General features: G+C 34.8%; 2 protein-coding genes across 3 annotated transcripts; one reads left to right on the forward strand and one right to left on the reverse strand.

The window, feature by feature from the left end:
- Nucleotides 1-6541: 6541 nt before the first annotated feature.
- LOC110803694 (acireductone dioxygenase 2) lies at nt 6542-12804 on the forward strand. Its single transcript, XM_022009227.2, has 7 exons — nt 6542-6702; nt 11230-11341; nt 11427-11521; nt 11623-11737; nt 11878-12002; nt 12328-12398; nt 12486-12804. Exons 1-7 carry the CDS (start codon nt 6682-6684, stop codon nt 12550-12552), a joined length of 606 nt encoding a protein of 201 aa, XP_021864919.1. The 5' UTR covers nt 6542-6681; the 3' UTR covers nt 12553-12804.
- Nucleotides 12805-13520: 716 nt separating this feature from the next.
- Nucleotides 13521-20903, reverse strand: LOC110803702 (transmembrane emp24 domain-containing protein p24beta3). 2 transcript variants are annotated; one of them, XM_022009240.2, is made up of 4 exons: nt 20564-20901; nt 17768-17954; nt 17545-17652; nt 13521-13982 (listed from the first exon to the last, which is right to left on the reverse strand). In XM_022009240.2, exons 1-4 carry the CDS (start codon nt 20786-20788, stop codon nt 13849-13851), a joined length of 654 nt encoding a protein of 217 aa, XP_021864932.1. In that variant the 5' UTR covers nt 20789-20901; the 3' UTR covers nt 13521-13848. The 2 variants fall into 2 exon arrangements, with proteins under 2 accessions (XP_021864932.1, XP_056696006.1); XM_056840028.1 differs by lacking the exon at nt 13521-13982 and adding an exon at nt 14129-14187 and having other exon boundaries at nt 20564-20903.
- Between the last annotated feature and the right edge of the window lie 1085 nt (nt 20904-21988).

Genomic DNA, 21988 nt, shown 5'->3' on the forward strand with positions numbered 1-21988 from the left:
TTCTGTACTGCATGTCTGCATATGCCTACACTGAAAATAGTTGGAGACCCTTGATCCAATACGAATTGAGTAGGTCTTCTTGTGCAGGTTAATGCTGCAGGTGCAGGTGCTATAGTTGGAGTTGCTATTGCTGTTGGGACTCGTAGCAAGAAGGAGATTGCTGGGATGGCTGCTCTTCTTTCCATTCTAGGAGCTGCAGCTGATTATTCCAGGACTGAGCTGCAGCTGCTCTTCTTTTTGTCTTTTATTTTCAGTTTGCCCATATGGTTACATGATTGCTTTCTTGTTGAAGTGATTAATTTTGATTCTAGGTTCTTGCCTAGATCAGTTATTCTGTTAACACTTAACACTAGAGTATGAGTCAAGGTGATTATACAGTTATGCTTGTATCGAATGAGTTAAGACAGCCATATGTGGCGGTTTGCCTGTTCCCCAAAAGAATATATTGTGTCTGTTACAAGTGTTTGGTGCTACTTTCAGCCACTTGGAAGCCTTTTCCATCTCTAAAACGTACTGGTGTGTCGTATTCAGAACTCACATTTTTGCTCTGTTGCTCGTTGCCTTGCTGAACTCACTATATAATAGGTTTCATTTTAATATATATATATATATATATATATATATATATATATATATATATATGTATATATTAAAATGAAACCTATTTTTTTTACAAAATTCAAAGTCATTTGCCACGCACATTAAGCTAATGTGCGTGGCAAATGAGAGTTATTTGCGTCGCACTTTTGTGCGACGCAAATGACTTTTAGTCATTTGCGTCGCGACCTTTTGCGTCGCGCAATGTGCGACGCAAATGACCTTAAATGTGCGATGCAAATGAGTCATTTTCCACTAGTGCACTAGGTTCTGGCGAGCCATGTTGGGTTCCAGTGTGTTGCAATTGGTACAGGCGCGGGTCCCCCGACTTCTGGCGTATTAAGTTGGAAGCTGGTGTATTACATTTGCCCCGACTTCTGGTGTATTACATTTAGTCATTTTAATTATGCGATTAGTGCGATTAATCGTTCGATTAATTTTATTTTTATTTGACTAACGTGCGTTTTGCAGGGAGCGACAATTAGGAGTAAGGGTTTCCCGCAGGATCATACTGTTTGCGCCAGAAACTGGCGCACTACGCTTGATCCAACGGGCCCCGTTGGCTTCTGACGTGGCCCGCCAGGGTCCAACGCAATGCACTGGTTACGCCGGACTCGGCGTGAACCTTTGCTTCGTCGGTCATGTTTGTGGCTATATTTCGAATTAAAATTCGAGTTTAATTAATTTATTTTATGTTTGTTCTTCATGTATATTTGTAATTAATTTGTTTATATTAACTTTTAATTTATTTTGTAGGCTAAGGTATTTAATTATGCACGATTTTCATAATTATTATTAAAATAATTATCATCTAACTTGTTTTATTTTATAGTGCTATACTAAATTATACAATCATGTATAAACTCTTAACTTCTCTTTTAGCTATTTGTAATTAATATGTTATAACCTTTGTTTTGTAGGATGCACTTTTAGTTCATAATAAGTATAATTTCATTTTACTGGTAAAATATGTAGTTCTTAAGATCTACTCCGAGTTGTAGTAGTGCTTTGTTATTGAAATGATAAGCATAATATTTCTATAAAAAAAAGCATAATAAAAAAAATAAAGATTTAATTTTTAAAGTCGAAGGAAGTGAATGGATGAAGGTTGAGAGAAGTGAACTTAATGGAGAATCGTGGAAAAGAAGGTGGAATGAATGGAAAATAAGTGAATAAGAACATATTCTTGGACGGAATCCGTTAAATGGTGGCAAAAGCCAATTTAATTATTTAATTTTTAAGGTATTAAAATAAAATAAAATTTTAATTATTAAGGTACTAAAATAAAACAAAATTTAATTAAGGTGCTAAAAACAAGGGTGGTTTCTTTTAAGATATTAAAAGTCAAAAAATCCTAAACTTTATTAAAGGGGAAAACTCATCACAAAAAACAAGCAACTTTTACAATATATCGGGATAACTTTTAATCATTTTAAGTTAAATTTACTCTCGACTTTTAATATTTACTAGTTTTATATGCACGCGATGTTTGTGGGAGTGTGTATTTATATATAAAAAAAATTAATATGTGTTATTACAACTAATCACCACAAACAATAGGCAAGAAAAGTTATTCATAAAGATTATCTAAAGAAAAAATAGACATCATCGATTTCAACTTGAACCAAACATACAAACAATGAAACAAAGTAATACTCATGTCCTTACATGACTAAAAATCTAAATTATAGTACCAATGAAAAAAATAAACATATAAAATATTGTGTTCACTTTTTTTTTTCTTTTTTTTTTCTTTTTTTTTTTTTTTTTTTTTATTATTATTATTATTATTATTATTATTATTATTATTATTTTGCTCGAATTGAAATATATTGCCTAACCACGTGCACTTCTTCACCCAAAAGATTTGTTGCACATAACTAACACTATAAGAATGTTCTAGATTTAAATGTTCAATTAGTGTAAGTAGCACCCACGAAAAAGGCTTTAGTTCCATGAGCCGGTTACGTCTATTAGGCTACATAAACTTAAACAGTTTCCTATTAATTTTAAATTCAATATGAACTGATTAAAATCATAAGAGTATTTAAACCTATTGAAATACTTATTTTATTTCAGTAGCTAAACATCCTAAAATGTGTTGTATTGATTTCCCTTTAAAAAAATCAAATAAGGTATTGATTTCCCTTTAAAAAAATCAGATACTTCCTCCGTTCGACAAATATCGCATCATCTTATTTTAACACTATTCACACTATACTTTGATCATCTTTTGATTCATACCTAAGAAAAATTGTAGTCATAATGAGATCTTGTTAGATTCGTATCGATATATATTTTCTAAATATCAACTTTTTATTATTTTTACTATACATAGTTCAAGTTATTAATTAACCGTCAAAGTATGTTTAGAAAAACGTAAAGTCAACCACGGTGCAATATTTAAGAAATTGAGGAAGTATTAGTTTTGACCTTCGATCTTGCGTATCTTAATCTTCATTTTCGTCCAATATAAACTCTAGAACTACACATTATTTTGCCAATATTATTAAGCAATTCTTATTAATATAATTTTTTGTTGGTCCTTGTATTATTAGACGGAATATGATTTACTACTATAATTTTTAGTACTGTGTATTGAACATTTATCTTTTAGCGAGTAAAGCGTAGTTTTTTAATTTTCCTACATCTCTTGTGTCTAATTAATACTCACATTGTTTTCTACAAAACTTTAAAAGTAAATACCACATTTTAGTGTATGTTTTGATGCATTTTAGTACTTTGTATTTACTCTTAATCTTGAAAAGTGAATACTACATGTATTATTTGCATTTTTTGCCGAATAATTATTGTCACTAAATAATCGTATTTACTTTTTTCCAACCAGATTGCTCCCCTTAAGAAAATAGCATAGGTTGAAAATTTGCATTAAACTTTCTCTAATCTTAGCATTAAATACATATTTAATACAATTTGATTAATCCAAATTGTGAATGAGGGTACTATTGACTATTATATATGAGGACACCAAAAGATCATTTACTAAAATGACCTTAAAAGTTCACTTATAGCACAGAGATTGTACACCACCTCTATTCTGTAAGGGAACTCTTGAGGCGATTTTCGTAAATGCACTTTTGGTGTCCCCTGTAAAATACCCTCCCTAACTTCATCATCAAATTGAATGAATTAGAAAAGCTGATTGTTTTGAGACATTGAATTTAATTAAATTAATCCGATTATTTAATGCAAATCACAATTAAGAAAGTTTAATGCAAATCATGGATTGAATCATGCAATCTCTAAAAGACATAAAAGGAAATTAGTCAATTAAGTTTAATACTACTTTCCAATTATATTAACATCAATAGAAAAATAAAAGAAAAATAGAATGGTGATTTGCATTAAATGATCGAATTTTAAATTAATTAAATTAAATGTCACAAAATAATCAGCTTTTCTAATTTAATCAATCAGATTTAATCGCAATAGACAAAAAGCCAAAAATAGAAAAAGAAAGTCACAATCAAACACTTAATCACAACCAAACATATCTATCTATACTAATATATTAAAAGGCGTTTTGAACAACGTATACGTCTAACGTAGATCTCTCCTTATTACGCCACGTCACCACTAATTAGCATCATGACACGTCATTACAACCCAAAACATCTAACAAGGATCGAACACCAAACCTCTTTGTTAAAAGTTACACTTCTTACCATCTTAACCAACTACAACTTATGTAATATCTTTCCATATAAGTCTATATATTCTTTTTACAATAAACAATTCATTGAATAAAAGTAAATGCAAAAAAAGGAATGATTACTTAATTCATAAATGTACAATTATTACTTTGAAGAAAAGGATCCGACTTTGTTTAGATTTTTGGATGTGGGGTTTAATCATGGAGGTTGTTGATCGGCCAATAATTTTATGTCACCACCGTAATTTGATGATGACACCATCTCTACGTGCACATATTTTAAAAAAAATCCGAATAAAAGTCAAAACCCGGGGTAACGCCCGGGGTAACGCCCGGGATACATACTAGTTCCTTATTAATAACATAATTTATTTATTTTCATTCAAGTACTTTATTATGCCACATTTTTATATTGTCACAAATTAATTTGAATTTTTTAAACAAAATTCAATCAGACTAAGGCCCTGTTTAGTTCACCTTATTTCTCCTGATCTGATCTGGTATGATCTGGTCTGATCTGATCTGAACTTATTTTTTCTAATCTGGTCTGATCTGATCTGATTCTTCATAATTAAGTTTAAACAAAAATCTACATTTATTAATATTAAACAATTTACGTGTAAAATAAATGTTACACAAATTTATAATAGTGTTATTATTTATTTGACTTTGCTCATGATTTAACTATTCTTTATATTAGATAGACCTAGACATGATCTAGATAGATCGGTTATGATCTAGACATATAAGTTTTGATCTGGATATGATATGTACAGTTCGGTTCTGATCTGGATATGATTTGTACAGATCTGTTCTGTTTGGACATGATCAATTCTGATCTGGACATGATTTGTACAGTTCAGTTCTGATCTGGACATGATCTATACAGACCAGTTCTGATCTAGACATGATCTGGACATGATCTGTACAGTTCAGTTCTGATCTGGACATGATCTGTACAGTTTAGTTCTGATCTGGACATGAGTTGTACAGTTCAATTCTGATCTGGACATGATCTGGACAGTTCAGTTCTGATCTGGACATGATCTGTACAGATCAGTTCTGATCTGGACATGATCTGTATAGATCATTTCTGATCTGGACATGATCTGTACAGACCAGTTCTGATCTGGACATGATCTGTACATTTCAGTTCTGATCTGGACATGATCTGTACATTTCAGTTCTGATCTGCACATGATCTGTACAAATCAGTTCTGATCTGGACATGATCTGTACAGATCAATTCTGATCTGGACAAATCAGTTCTGCTCTGGACATGATCTGTACAGATCATTTCTGATCTGGACATCATATGTGCATATCAGTTCTAATCTGGTCATGATCAGTATAAATTAATCCTAATATGGACATGATCTTTGCAGATCAATTCTGATTTGAACATAATCTGTATAGAGTCGATATCTAGACTAGTTATAATCTGGACATATCGATTATGATCTGGACATGATCTGTACAAATCGGTTTTGATCTGAACATATTAGTTATGTAAGGATCGGTTCTGATGTAGACAAGATCTTTGCAGATTTGAACATGATCTGGACATGATCTGTACAGATCAGTTATGATTTGGATATTATCTGATCTTATTAGTTCTGGTCTAGATATATATAATGGTTTTGATCTATAAAAATCAGTTTTGATATGGACATGACCTGATCATATCGTTTCTAATCTGGACTTAATGGTTTTAATTTGGACATGATGAATTTGAATGTGTTGTTAATGTTTTTTTATGCCTTAAGTAATAGATTTTAATTGCACCGACTACAACATTCTTTTTTATTAAAGCAATAATAGTAATAAATATTAAATATAATAACAATGGTATAAATACATAATAATAATAATAATAATAATAATAATAATAATAATAATCATCATCATCATCATAATCCGGTCTGATCTGAACTTATTTTTTCTAATCTGATCTGAACTTATTTTTTCTGATCTGATCTGATATGGTCTGATCTGATCTGATTAAATCTGAAATAAGTAATAAGGTCCTGAAATAAGGTGAACTAAATAGTGCCTAATATACTCCATAATAAATAAATAAAAAATACATCCCTAAACTATTTAGATGTCAACTTTTGCTCTAGAGTAAGTTTGCGAATAATATTTTTTATGTAACATCATTTTAGTTTTTATATATTTTTACACGCATCGTGTGCACATAAGTCTAGTCTTTCGATAAAATAAAAGGAGAGTATTTCTAACTTTGGGATGTTTATTTCCCATTTTGAGGCTGTCAAACGTATGAGCTGACGTAAATTCTACGGACCCTTCACGCTACCCGCGCTTGCCTACAAAACACGCACACAACATAAACCTCAACGCACCGTCATCGGCAGAAATCCAGCAACACCAACGCTAACATCAAACTAACTATGGTGTCCCAAGCACCCCAGGTCAGTTATCTAACCATTTCATTCATCAATTTTTCCGATTATTCATAAATTTTTTCGGTTTTAATTTATGCTCTGAATAATTTAACGCCGTTGAAGATTTTTTATTTTCTTAAATTCGAAAGACTTTGAGCTGTAATAATTAATATGCTGTTGATCTGATTCGCCGAGTTAGGTATATATGTGTCTAATTTTCATTAAGTTCTAATTTTTAATTTAAGCTGTTGAATTTTGGTTCTGTTGATTGGTCATTGATGTAGTTGATTGCTAAGAGGAGAATTCTGGGTTCTAAGACTTGCGAAAATTAATTTTTTGAAGTGATTGTTTTTCGTGTATGTCGCCTTTGCGTTGTTGCTTGGGGAGCGTTGTGGTTTATGGGATTAGAGAAATAATGTGATACTCCGTATTGATTTATGTTTATTTGGTGGTATTTTGGGGAAAATTAACCTTATTGTTTGGCTATGGACTCAAACTATCCAGGTATAACCGGTTATACCATGCACACAAAATGAGCTCACTCATTTCTTTTCTCCTTTGCTCACTTGGAGCTCCAAAAATGAGCAATTAAGCAGAAAAGAGAAACCTTGGTGGTATAATAGAAATTTCCTTAGGGGTTTGGAAGAAATACTTAAGTTTAAAGACGATACTTTTAAGTCACACTAATTGGACCTTCCTATGTGTGATTTGAGATAATTTCTTGTTCTTACTAACTCACCCCTTGCCAATATTGAAATTCTCCTCTTTTTTTTTGTTTCACCAACTTTTTGTTTTATTTAATTAACTTAGTGGTTGTTTGGTGGAACCTATGATTTGAAATTTTCGTAAGTGGTTATTGACTTATTCCCATGCAGCTAATTTTTTTAGAAAGTGCAAATTGTTGTTTGGTTGATCATGAAATTTGTACTTACCTATAATGACCTTGATAAACAACTTCCTCCATTTTGTGGAAAATAGAATGTTTTAGGATGCGTCACTTCTTTTGTTTTTTCCAACCAAATAACTTGCATTCTTTAATTTCCTAGGAACTTGTACTTCCCATGTTTTATTATGTCAATTTAGTGGTTGGTTTTAAAAAACATGGGAAGTAGATGTTCTTAGGAAGTGGAAGAATATGTAGTTGTTTGGTTTATAGAAACGTAGAAACACTTCCTACTTCCCTAGGAAGTTCTATTTCAAACTAAATAGAGGAAGTTTCCTACCTAGGTCCTCCTAGGTATGTGCAACTTCTCATTTACCTCTCATGATCAACCAAACAACTTTTTGCACTTCCTGGATTATTGAACTACACGGGTAATACAATTTCTTAAGAAATAATACTTCCTATGTTCTACCAGATGACCTTTTCTGTTCTGAATAAGACTTGCATTTCTACATTTTGTGCTTTTATTGCAATTTAACTTTCTATTGCATATTGGAAGTGTAATTGTTGCAAAGTTCAACAAAATGGGGTTTGTTGAGGAGTATTTAAGAAAGAAGAAAAGGCTTTTGATGAACAATATCAATTCCAAATCATCATATTTGACCTCCTGTTTTAGATTCTTAAGTGTAAACATTTTATTCAGTGACCTTACTCTTCAATGTTGGAGTTTGTATGGGCTACTCTTTTCCTTTTGGATCCCCTGGGGCTGAACTTCTCATTTTCCATTACGTAATAGGCCATTCATATCATGGATATTGACCCTTGGTTTAAAAAAAGAGACTCAGGATCTACTAAGTTGTGATACTTAACAATACACTAGTCTTCTTGCCTTGATCATCCCAGGCGAAGAATGAGATGCACCTTATGTGTATATGGTGCATGACGAGGTGCATCCCTCTCTTCATTCATCTTTTTCTCTCTTTCTAACCCCTTCCAATTGTTCTTTTAAATAGTTATCCACCTCCCCTCTCCTGGTAAATTATGTAGAGAAAAAGTTGGCACATATAAAAGATGAGGTAACCGTAACTGTGCCCCACTGCCCGATGTGTGCAATTGACATACCCTTGCCGCTTACCCAGTGTATGAAAAAGCTCAAGGCGATTCAGAGTTCCCTGCTCCTTAGGTGCGTCTCAGTGCATCTTGTTGCTCCTTCATTGGAGTGCGGCGCACCTAATAAGCAATAAAAATATTTGTGAAAAAAATGTTTTATGCTTCAGGCTTTCAGGTAGAACTTCATTAAAATCGCTTCGCCTAGAAGACAAAAGGTGGATGACCCCTAAAGCCTTGCGCCTGGGGTGCGCTTTTTAAACATTGCTCTTGCCTCACACCTCAAACCACCAAATCCATAGCTCCTTGAAGTGTCTCATGCGTTTGTAATCCCAGGTCTAATAATGATAGACTATTTGCAGATTTCAACCAAGGCTACATATATTTTGGTCGTGCCTTGCCATATCTTAGGTAGAAGAAGCCTTACAAGAGGCACTAGGATAATGTCATGGTATGGTTTTGAATGGTACGCTAACTGTTGTTAGAGAATAAAAAGCACTTCTACAAAGGTTACAATACCAAAACTCAGGCGTGTGTTTCTCTTTGCTTGTTTTGGAAAGAGGATGTGTTTGGAGAAAAGCTATGAGTCATCAAATGTCAGCCGAATGTTGTTCAATTAAAAGTTTGCTATCAAGTTTGTCTGAAAGGGTGGGCTTCCTTCTCCTTCTAATATTGAAGCTTATGGACAAAAGAACTATTACTTGGAGTCGTCACTCACCTTATGTACTGATGTCATATTTTCAATAATCTAACATGTATATGGAACTATGGACACATGGCACTTCATTTTAGATACATACCTGTTTGGTATGTGAACTGGAGTCCAAATAACATAGCATAAGAACATGGATATATAAAACTTCATTTCTACTCTTGATAGGTTTCTTTTCTAATTAATAGTTGAGATGCTCTGAAGCAGCATCTTTGTTTATTCTGTTCTACAAGTACGGGATCTTATTAAAAAAGAAAACTTTGTATTAGGTTTTGATATGAAGTAAGCATGCTTCTTTTATGCAAAGTCATATTACATTTTCGGCACACTCTATATCTTGTTAGTTCTTTGCTTTCTGTTGTTTGGTACAAGTGTTCCTGAACATGGAATCTGTCTATGTTGAACTTACATTGCAGCATTTTGGTGTCCGTATGAATCAAGATTCAAAGGCTTGATACCTATATGCAGAAACAGAATATATAAGTTTTAGTTTGTAGAACGGTTATGGAATCTAATTCTGGTAGGACGACTAGGATCCATCAATTATGCTGTAAGTTTCATTTGTGAGCTTAAGACTAGTTTTTACCTCGGACGCACGAGTTTCTTAATTTAAAAAATATTCTGTTATATTATGCATGTAATATAGGGGAGGATATGAAAATTTTGAAATAATAAAATATGATGCATTTGGAGGATAATGAAACTGAAATTAGAATGTGAGACAAATAAAATTAATTTTAAGAGAAAAGAACATCTAATTAAGGAGGATAAGTGAAATGTATGAATATAAATTATAGTTTTACAAAGAAAAGAAAAAAATCAATAAGATTACGTAGCATCATGGTATGCAAAACATCTTGTTTCAAAATATTAGTGTAGATGATATGTAAAAGAAGGATACTGATCCTACCAGAGTACCAGATAACGCTTGCATGTAATTGTGACTAAGCCAACAAAATAAATAAATAAAATAAGGTACTCATGCAAGCAATATCTTGCTTAAGTAGGTTCCAAAAATTGTTCACTGAACATATATTACCACTTAGGACAAGGTAAAGCACCTGGGTAGCTTGCTATCCCCATTCCCCAATAGAATTGTCTATAAGGGCTTATCATGACATTATTTAATTGCTTCTCAGATGTATTGTGTAGTCTTGCCCTTAGTTTTGTTTGTTGAATTTTTGCGTTGGCTTGGAAATCTTTTTTCTCATTTGATTGTTTTGGCCTTTTGGGGGCCATATATATATGCCTTGGAGGCTGCTATATTCCATAAAATTTGTTTATCTTACAAGTGTATTTATCAACGCTCATAAGACATTTACGGCTCGTTTGGTAGGTGATAATAAATGGCTGTAATGGTAATCTTTCTACTTTGTTAAGAAAATTTCATGTCATTGCCCAAGTAATGTTAGTCCATCCCCAAACACCTCAGTTCTTCATTAATTTTCATTACAATCCATTACCTCTTTGTATTGTGTGGTAATGTATATTTATGAACAAAAACACGTGTTTGGGGATGGAGTTATATAACTTGGTAATTGAGATGGGCCTTCCTTGCAAAATTACGTACAAATTGCATTATCATTCCTGCAATTTATGACTGCTTACCAAACGAGCATTATAGGATCTGGACATTCAGTACATCAAAGAATTTGTATCTCTTGGAAATGGGCACTTGGCAGTTACTATTGGAAACGTACTTAAATTGAATGCTGATAGCAAGGTCTAAATAATTTGGAGATTAGCGAACTTCGGTTATTATGTTTTGCAGTGAATTCTCAAATTTTAAGATTTGTTGACGTCATCATGATAGTACAATGTCACCGGATCCTATTTTCTTCATGTTGTACAGGATACCAGGGAAGAAGTCATCCAAGCATGGTACATGGATGACAGTGATGAGGATCAGAGGCTTCCTCATCACAAGGAACCTAAAGAATTTGTTTCTCTGGAGCAACTCGATGGTCTGTTACATGAAGTTCTCTTTAACTTGTACAAAGTTTATTGGTCTTGCATGTTATTCATTTTTATTTCTCTGTTAAACTGTAGAACTTGGGGTTCTCAGTTGGAGATTGGATGCTGACAACTATGAAACTGACGAGGAATTGAAGAAAATTCGTGAAGCTCGTGGATATACCTACACGGTATCTTTCCTGCTTATTTGTTCTTTTGAGACTATCTTGTTTAAAACATGGTTCATCAACTGAAATTTAGTCACCTTCATACCTGCTCTTTATGCCTGAAGGATTTCTGTGAGGTTTGCCCTGCAAAGCTTCCAAATTATGATGAAAAGATCAAGCATTTCTTTGAGGAACATCTGCACACTGATGAAGAAATTCGCTACTGTGTAGCTGGAAGTGGTAGGTTAAGTACCTTTCTGTTGAGATTGCATCTTCTGTCTTCTTTTCCATTTTTTCATCATAGAAAGGGAGAGGTTTTGGGGAGGCTTTTATGATGGAAGGTAAAACTGATATTTTGTGTATACTATTCTGTGTTGAAGGGTATTTTGATGTGAGGGATCGTGATGATAAATGGATACGCATATGGGTAAAGAAAGGTGCAATGATTGTCTTGCCTGCAGGAAGTTACCATCGCTTTACTCTGGATTCAGACAATTATATTAAGGTAATGATTATTAGCACCTTCAGTCATCTTGATATAAAAAACATGCTTTGCGCTTGTCATGTTGAAATTTCTTGAGAAAAGAGGGTATAAATAGGTGGTGGATCGCTATTTCAGCTCTTGTTTTTAAAAGGTGTTTTTTCTAACCTTAATCTGTTACCAAATTTCCGAAACTTTCTTGAAAAATATGTGTTTGGACTTTCTGCTTCCCGTTGGCTGATAGTCTTTTTATGTTATTGTGTATCTTCTTTCTCTTTTCATCCGCGATCCTTGGATACAGTGTACTTTATGTCACAGTTTACTTAAGTGAGCGTAAACTTTTGTGTAGGCCATGCGACTGTTTGTTGGGGACCCAGTTTGGACACCCCACAACCGCCCCAATGATGACCTAGCTGCAAGGTATGCTCTGGCGTCTTCCCTTGCTGAATTGATATAATTTGAACTTATTTGTTACAAATAAATTAGATCCGTACTTTCTGTTTTCAGGAAGGAGTATGTGGCAAAATTTTTGGACAGGGGAACTTCTAACCAGGCCGTTGATGCTGCTGCATGAGCCCACTTGATTTAGGCAAAGTTAGATGTCGAAAGTGTTGTTGCAAGTCTACAAACACCAAGCTGTTGAAGGTGGTGTAGCACAAACAAGTTGCTGTAGACGAAAATAAAGATGTTGAACTAAGTGATGTATTTCTGCAGATACATATATTTTACACCGAGATATATATGAGCTCTTGTGGTTTCTGGTTTGCTTCTGGACTACATATGTATATTGGCTATTTTTTATGGTTTAATCTACGGTTGTTATTCATATTCGTTAATTGCCATGTTCTTTTTGTGGCACATAAAGGCTCCGTTTGGTAGGGCGTAAAACGTTTTCATGGAAAATCATTTTCCCATTTTTAATCAATTTACGTTGTTTGATTGAGTATGGGATGAAAAAAAAATTCCTTTACTCTCTCAAAGGTGGAAAACCCTTTTCCATTTGAAAGGGAGGGAAATCATTTTTCCTTCTTTCCTCCTTATCTCTCTCTCCTTTCTTCCCCTCATTTTCCTTTGAGAATTGTGTTTTCCCTTGAAAAATGTTTTCTCATGGAAAATTATTTTACAATGAAAACGTTTTACGCCTTACCAAACAGAGACAAAATGAAACGCGTCAATTTACTAGAGTCCAAAAATTTTCTATCAATCAAATTTTGAAATTTTAGATTGTACAAAGATTTGATTCTGGTTTTGGGAATTTAGCCACCGCTAAAAGTTTTTGCTCAATTAATCTCTTTGATGCTGATTGCGTGGAAGTTGGTAAGTTGGGATTTGAAAGTCGTGTTTCTTTACTTGCTCGATGTAACCTAGACTACACCATAGAAGAAAGAGGGGTAGAGATAATAAAGTATTAGCAAACAACCTACTATACGAGGAGCACCAAAGAGAAATTGCCCAAAAAGTCACCAAAATTGCTGGAAACTCAGACAATCTCTCGCATCTAACCTTTTGTTATTTGATTTTCAACAAAATTACTAAAGCAAATTTTGACCGATTATAGTAAACTATTATTAAGGGATATTTCTAAGATGAATGATGTACATGGCTGATGGAGTTTGTTCTGCCAAGTACTACAATCAGTTCCGTCTATTGAGGCAATGCTTCCCTCCAAAGGAGAGAAAAGTACATGTAAATTGACACAGTATCAGTCACACTAGTCGATGTAACTTTTAGCAACATATTTACCTCACATACAACCAGGAATAGAAAGTATATGAAAAAAAAGATCTACAAAACAAAGCAACCTTTCGTGAACTCTTTCTTTCTTATCTAAATCTAGTAAGCGGCAACAGAAAATAAATAGGTACGCATCTCAAACACGGTTGTAACCCACAGACTTGCTGAATAACTTACGAATATATACGACTTGAAGCCCACTGGCTACTATCAGCATCAGGTACTCAGCCAATGTATAAAAGATGACACGCTTTCTAGTGCTCTCATTCGCTGCAAAAAAGAAAGATGCATGCAAATACAGTTAAGCTAAGTAGCAAAGAGCACAAACAAAAAAGGGGAAAGAACTCTTGGAAAAATAGTAGAGGACTTGAAAGTTAAACATGTAACACATCCTGCCAGTAGGGAGTAACCTACAAGCCTTAGTTTCAAGTTTAATGGCAAATGTATAGTTTCAAGTCTAACCGATTCTCATTCGGGAAAATTTAGAGAGATATAATGTAGTTAAAGGGGTTACACATCTCTCCCTACTTTGTTTGTATTAGCCAAAGAACATCTCTCAAGGAGTACTTCTAGGTCTACAATCCTTGAGATTAAGGTAACTTGCAACAAGCACTCATTCCAGTAACACAGCGATCCCTTGTTCTCTCAAGTTCTAGACAAGCCTTGAAGATTATTACTCAGACATACAGCTCTCCCTGGTAATTCCTTATACAAAATATTACAAAAAGCTCATGTATCTTGGGGTGAAACAGCAGCATAGGTTAAGGAGAGCACCATTAAAGTGGTTGGCATTAATTATGAGCATACAATCCATACTCACTGCCCAGGGTCATCTAGAAAACCACTCTATACTTGTTAATATACTTCTAGCCAAAGTAAACCCCTGGCAGGATGTTAGTTTGATGACTAATTTCTTCTCTGTTTCCAAGAATGAAAAGGTTATTACTGAGTCAGCCAGGTAGATTCTAAGCTCTTATATGAGCTGCCTACATATAATGTAGAGAAAGCATTAGTTTTAATGAATTTATTTATTTTTGAGGGGGGGGGGGGTTCATATTTTCATCTTTAAACAAAGAAAATATGAACAAATTTTGGATTAAGAATTTACACTAACTAAGATTCTGTTGCTCAAGTGAGTTAAAGCTTACTGACTGCATAGAACACGGTTTGAGAAGCACCATGACAGACTGTTTTGGCGTTTGCAAGAGCTACGCAACAGAACAAAAATCAAGGAAAAAAAGAAGAATACACCAATGCAGGTTCATAATAAAATAAAGTTATAAAACAAGATTTCACACATTTCTTTAGTGCTCTTTTCATAGGGTGACCAAGTGAACAACACTGTATTCACCATAAATCCATAATCCAGGTGACAATCTTTTGACAAGCTTCAAAATAACTTCGGGGTCAACGGATCAGCGACCTATTGCTCATACATTGATCTCTACAGCCCTACTGTACGCCTCTTGATTATGCATTAGGGTGTTAAATGTTATCAGAGCACTATCAGTCTGTCACCAACCCAGCATAATGCCAGTAACAGAACCCACAAAGATTGTGTATTGGAATACACATCACAATAGTATCAGACAGATTGTGAATATCCTGGTAGAACTTTTAATTTGGTGTCCTTGGTGATTGAACTCCTGTGAATATGAAGGATCGAAGGGGCAGCAAGTGAACAATAAGTTGAAAATGTGGAGTGATAATAAAATTTTGGAACTTTGTCATTAAAGGTGAAACTTGTGTTAATATTGCTTCCATTTACATGGTGGAGAAGCTCGCATTGGACACTGTAGCTCATCCTAATCTATATAAGTCACTTGATGGAAGCAAACTTAAGGTAACTCATCAAGTCCTTAGGATATCCCATTAGTTCTTGTAAAAGTGAAGTGTTCTGTGAAGTTCCCATATTAACTGAATATCATCCAAAATTTTGGGGACCTTGGAAGAATAGTTAGCATGTTGTTTACAATGAACAAGATAATACCTATGTCACATGCCATTATAGAAAGAATATCAGATTCGGTTCTTACTCAAGCCAAAACGAAAGTGGTGGCTGGTTCCTCAGAGCATGCTGAAAATAAACCAACTATAACTCCCACAGCTTGAAAATATCACAGAACAAGGTGAGCAACAAAAACGCAGTAGGTCAGCGGCATCAGGCTTCATGGTTGTATCAAGAAAGCGGATTTTTTTTGAAGAAAAGGAAAAACAGGATGATGTATATCTGCTAGAAAAATCAGATATTTTCCATTTATCTTTGTGGGTTCAAGTCCTATGGAAACTCTCTTAAGTGAAGAAGACCTAAGTACACACAGGTAGTTCAAGATAGAATTCAATTCTACAATCCCTATGATAATACCAAGGATGGATTTTAAATCTGGTTCAAAGGCAAATCATATAACTTTTTTAAAGAGGTCACAGTTAAGAATAATGCACTCTGTAAAGTTAAATTCTTATTTTCACAGAGAAGATAACTAGTTCAAAAATCATGCTTAATTCCTGCTTAATCAGAACCTAGTAGATACAGGGGAGAATTTTTTAAAAGAAAGGGAGAATAATGCAGAATGGCATCACAGGAAAACTGACTTGCACTGTAACTGGAAGTCCGGAGCTGACATTGCAAACTAATATTGAGCAGACTCCCAGAGTACTCAAACTACGGCAGGTTGAAAGTAATTTTTAGCATACATCCAATTTAGCACAAAGCTAAGTGCCGTAGGGGTTAGCTGACATTAAAGATATTAATGGCCCAAGGATCGTCGTTATGCAGCCAAAAAATAATAATAACAATAATAAATCCCAAGTAGATTAGAGTATTAGATTAATGCAAGACTTTAAAATCAGCTCACTTTCCCAATCTTGGTAAGAGTTTGTTTTTGTTTTGGTAGTACTAAGACTCCAAATAACTGAAGATTCTCTAAGAAACTTCATTAAGATTGATCATTTTAAGATTCTTTTAAAAAAATTAAGTATTCTCAGCTCAAGGAGTCTTGACCATATAGTATTCTCTGAGATTTTACTTCTATTTTAGTTCCTAAATTATTCTAGGATTTCTAGACTATGAAAGGGATGATTGTACTTTCTAATCATTCAGCTTCAAAACTTGGTGTTAGGGGTTTTATTTACTTGTCTTCACACCTGACTGGCGGCTTTGCGTTTATTTAATTTGCTGACTACTAAGGGTTTTAGGCTTTTCTTGATGGCTTAGATTTTAAAAGAAATATGGATGACCTCTTTATACACTCTTCCACTAAGATGTGTATTCCATTGACCACAAAGTCGTCCGACAGACCATGCTGACCACCAAAACTTAATTTTTGTATTTTATATCCTTTGTGGCTAATCACCCAGCTGTGAGCTATACTGTTCCCAATTTAGTGCAGGTTACACTCGTTACAGCACGTCAAAGTGACTTCTGCTACAAAATGTGCCTGATAAGTTCAGTTTCATAGCTATCTGCTAGCCTTTTGGCATTTGTCTGCAAAATAACCTTTGTCATACATAGATTAAACTAAGAAGAGTTTTATAAATAAATCATAGAGATACTATTGCCAATATGTGGAGTATGGGGCTACAGGAACCCTGTAATTTAGAAGGTATAGTCCCCTTATTCATCTGTGAATGATTCTTTCATGTAATGCAGTTTCACCTTCCCTCTCCAAACAAAGAAATAAGTGAGATTTCTTTCAGTTAAATGCCAAACCAGTAAAAAAAATCACAAAGTTCTGGCCCAAGATGTCCATCTGACATTTTAATAAAGGACAAGGAAAAAAATATTTTAAGAGTAGTAAATTGGTAAAAATATCTATAGAAAACTACAACTTACTATGACGATGACGCGTATCACGCGCTTTTAAATACTTCTGCTCTGCAGTTACAGACTCCAGTGCTTCTCTGAGCTCGGCAATTTTGACATTGATTGGGTCCAAGTGCTCTGCATAGCAATACAACAACAACGTACAATAGCATGAAATATTGACAAAGGTATAAGATACTGCAACATATATATTGAGGAAAAGAATGTATAATTGACATAAACATGCACAAACCATCTTTCGCAATATTATGCTCGCTTGGAATATGACCAACATGAATGTAGAAAGAGACAGTCTCTGGTGCTGAGTACGGATTGTGGAAACAGAATTTATACATCCCACTTCGGGGAGCTTTCAATTCAAACTTGTCACCAGATGTTCCTTTCTGAGTGTGGACAACATTGCCTGCTGGAGATGTTACCTGCAATGAAGCCACAATAGGCATATATAAAGCACTTGGGTAAAGAGTGCATGGAGTTCTAGCATCCAGCAATCAGGCATTTGGGTACCTAAGTGGAATAAACTACAACAATAAAAATAAACATGTTTGGCAGTTTTCCAAAAATTTCTCACCAGACAGTACATTGAGCTTCAGTGTTGTCCATAACTACTAGGGGATATAGAAGATTTTTTCAGTTTGCCCTTTAATTTCTCTTTATGAGTTTGAATATCTTGTCTTGGTGAATAGCTAGCTACTCGTATCAAATGTTACAACTTAGTGCCTGTGCCCTGTACCCTACTAAAAAAATATTTTCACATCAAATTCAAACCTTCTACCCTTGAAACTTCAGAAAATCTTACCCTGAATTTTGATCTTGCAAATACCAGCAGAGAGACCCCATACCTCATCACTACTTTGAAAAGCTATCAGGTGTTTGCAGTAAATAGTTTCTACGTTCACAAGATGTGTGTCAGAATACTAAAAGATTTCAGATTTTTGTGCCCCCGGCTAATGTTAATGATATACTACTTTAAAGTCAACCATACTCTAGCGTTATACATGGAATTTTATCACTGAAAAAGTTTCAACCAAATACCCTGGCATTGACTCACCATGTACACAACTCTGACTCAACAACTAAGCATTTACGCATGGAATTTTATCAATACTCTAGTGTTATACATGGAATTTTATCACTGAAAAAATTTCAACCAAATACCCTGGCATTGACTCACCATGTACACAACTCTGAATCAACAACTAAGCATTTATGAGTCGATTGCTACGGAGTATATGACTATGTGTTTCTGGGCATCAGAGCCAATAAAGATCATTTACACATTGGATACGGGCAGCAACGTAGCTTACAGGAGGCACAGACTATTCAGCCTTCAGTTCCAAGACAGACCAAGCATTTACGGTAAATATAAAAAACTAAAAAAATTAACTAGTTTTTAAAAATTACATTTCAAATCCAATTTCACCTTGATCCTTCTTTAGATATCACCAAATAATATTCATTGACACAAACATAACTTTAAACATTACCACAAGAGAATAGTTCTGGCATTAATACAAGTTAATTGAGCTTTCCTCTAATATTCTGTGTGATTGTGTTAATTGGTGTTTAATTTCTTTACAATCTTACTTAAATTACAGTGTGGCTGAGAAATCAATCGGATTCTTAGCAAATGCTATGTTAAAGAGAGGACAGAACATAGAAACTCAAATTGAAGAACTCCAGAATTTCTAAAGCCTTTCAATCTGATGCTACTCCAACTAAGGGATAAAGGCTAAACATGGTATGGATCTGAGGTCAATAAGAACCAATAGTTCTCTCAGTGTCATACAATACCCACTTTAGAAGTGTCCTCTCGGTGGACATTGGGACCCCTGGGTTCAAACGAAGAGGAGTACCATGGGACATAGTATTCATAATTCCATCAGCAGAAAGCAAGGAGGGCTTAACATGCTGCAATATCTGACCCATTCCTAACTATGAGAGACCTATGTTCCCCAATACAATGAAAAAGTTCAGACAGACATAGTTAGCTTCGATATCAAAAGAGGGAAAACACACCATAATCTTCTTCCAAATGTTCGAAAAAGATGCTATCAACAAGAAAGTCTTACATCCTATTTGATAGGCATTAGTATATGGCCATATTGTTATTAGATTTGTGTATAATCTTTCAGGAAAATCCTTATGTCAATATCCATGGTAACCCTCAAATATGAGTTATTATTTCTTAAATTTTCGTTCCTACTTGAGTACTTGATATAACTCGGAGATGTGATGTTGAGTCGAAATGGAAATTTGTGCACCTAAACACATACACATACAATTGAATTGCATTACAATGAACTATGGCATGATTTTTCCTTGCAAAATAATATAGAAATGTAAGTTCTAAGCTGATGACATAAGCTCAATGGTAAACGGCAGACTTCGGACATAAAATAGAGAGTATATCGCCCTTTTGAGAAATAATACCACTGTGATAGTGCAATTTTAACTAATCATAAAATCGGATCTCAGTAGTACACACTCAGCTTGTTTATCAAAATAGAAATGAAAGATCCATTATGGACAATGTCACAAATTTCCAACCTTGGTTACAATGGACTAAATCAAAATAGTGGGATTAACTATAAGTGTCTTATTATTTTCTCAATGTTACGCCAGAACCTCATTCGAAGAATAGCTAGCGGCATATAAATAAACAGCCTAAGCTGGACAAGAACTTCATTTGAAGTCATACAACCGAACCCATCAATAAGCCTGAATTGGATTGTCCTTTCCAATTTCATTCATGCGAGACTTGTTGAAAATCTCAATATCCTACAATTTCGAGTAAAATCAACAACTACAGAAATGAGAAAACGTTTAAATTAATTATTCCAAAAAAATCCATCACTCCAACGATCCAAAATGATTCCAAATTGTGCAATACTATAATCAAATAACGTCAAAATCCTACAAATTGAAGAATAAAAGCACACCCAATTACCCTAATTAACAAAAACATAATGTCAAAAATCGACAAACAATATCGGAAAATGTCGGGATTAGGGATGGAATGACATACGGTGAAATCGATACCGGGATGATCGGAGCTCCAGAATATATCATGATCAACAACCACGAAATTACCGGAAATAGTATCGCCTTCGTAAAGAACATACTCATACACACACTCGACATCGTTTACAGTGACGGACAGAGCAGATAGCTTCGAAACGTAGCAGCTCAGTAAGAGTCCTAGTATCATATAGATCTGTACCAAACGCTTTCTCTCTCCTTCGACCTCCATTTTTTCCGATGAAGTTCCGGTAGTTTTCCGGCGAGATTTGATTTGACTACGGGCGGAGAAGAGAGGGGGAATAGAGAGGGAGATGTGTTGAGGAATGGAAATTGCTATGGTTAGTCTACGATGTCGTTTGTTGTCATTTTGAATTTGGTGGACTGACGTGGCGAGTAGTGATTGGCGTCAACACGTATTTGTAGGACATGGTGTAAAGTTGATAACTGTACTACTTTAAACAAAAGCTCTTGTGCGCACAAGGTGTACAATAAATTTACGGATTTTTAATGAAATGCCCCTGAGGTTTGTCTTAATGCACCAAATACCCTTAAACTTTCCAGAATGCACCAAATACCCCTGAGGTTTAGTATAAATACACAAAATGTCCAAAATGACTATTTTCCGTTAACTCCGTTAAGTCCCCCGTTAACATTAATTATTTTTTTCCCTCTTTTTATTCCTTTTATCTTTTATCTTTTATCTTTTCTCTGTCTCTTTCTCTTTCCTTTTTCATGAACTTCACCAACAACCACCACCAAACCCCATTATTTCACCTGAACAGACAAGTTTTCTGCTATCCCCCCTTCAAAGATTCAACTCAAACTCAAACAAACAAATTCCATTTTCCTCTCTCCTAAAATTCAGATCTACAACACAAACCCTTACAAAAAAATTGATCCCCAAATCAGCAATGGTGGATTCAAATAATCAGCAATCGTCGTTGCAATAATCGAGGGGAAACGCCGCAAATCGAGGAAAACGTCGCAAAATTGATCCCCATATCAGCAATGAGGGAAACCCCGACGATGAGGAAGGTGGAGCGGGGTTTGTGGCGGCGGCGGTGGGGTGAGTAACGTGGGGGAAGTGCGGGGGAAGGTGGGGGTTTGGTGGTGGGGGTTTGGGGGTTTGGTGGTGGCGGCAGTGGGGAGAACTGAGGAATTCGGTGGGGGAAGTGCGGGGGGGGGGGGGGTGGTGGTTTGGTGGTGGTGGCACTGAAAATACAGATTAATGAAGTGTTGTTGCTGATGTTGCTGTTATTCGGCAATAAAATGGGTTGTAAATCCACCATTGTTGTAGCTTGAGGAGAGAGAAAATGGTGGGTTTTTTTAGGAGGGATGAAGGAAAGTGATGGTGAGAAGAGAGAAAAGACCGACCAAGGGCAAGTTAATGAGATAGGGTTTTAGTTAGGGATGATGATGGTGGAATAAG

Source organism: Spinacia oleracea, chromosome 3 (assembly GCF_020520425.1).
Source record: "Spinacia oleracea cultivar Varoflay chromosome 3, BTI_SOV_V1, whole genome shotgun sequence".
NCBI classification, from domain to species: domain Eukaryota; kingdom Viridiplantae; phylum Streptophyta; class Magnoliopsida; order Caryophyllales; family Amaranthaceae; genus Spinacia; species Spinacia oleracea.

Coding starts and splice junctions, on each gene's coding strand:
- LOC110803694 (XM_022009227.2), top strand. CDS start 6,682: ATGGTGTCCCAAGCACCCCAG. Junction 11,522..11,622: donor CTCGTGGATATACCTACACG/GTATCTTTCCTG, acceptor TTATGCCTGAAG/GATTTCTGTGAGGTTTGCCC. Junction 12,399..12,485: donor AATGATGACCTAGCTGCAAG/GTATGCTCTGGC, acceptor TTCTGTTTTCAG/GAAGGAGTATGTGGCAAAAT.
- LOC110803702 (XM_022009240.2), bottom strand. CDS start 20,788: ATGGAGGTCGAAGGAGAGAGAAAGCGTTTGGTACAGATCTATATGATA. Junction 17,653..17,767: donor GCATAATATTGCGAAAGATG/GTTTGTGCATGT, acceptor ATTGCTATGCAG/AGCACTTGGACCCAATCAAT. Junction 13,983..17,544: donor TGATACGCGTCATCGTCATA/GTAAGTTGTAGT, acceptor TCTTTTTTGCAG/CGAATGAGAGCACTAGAAAG.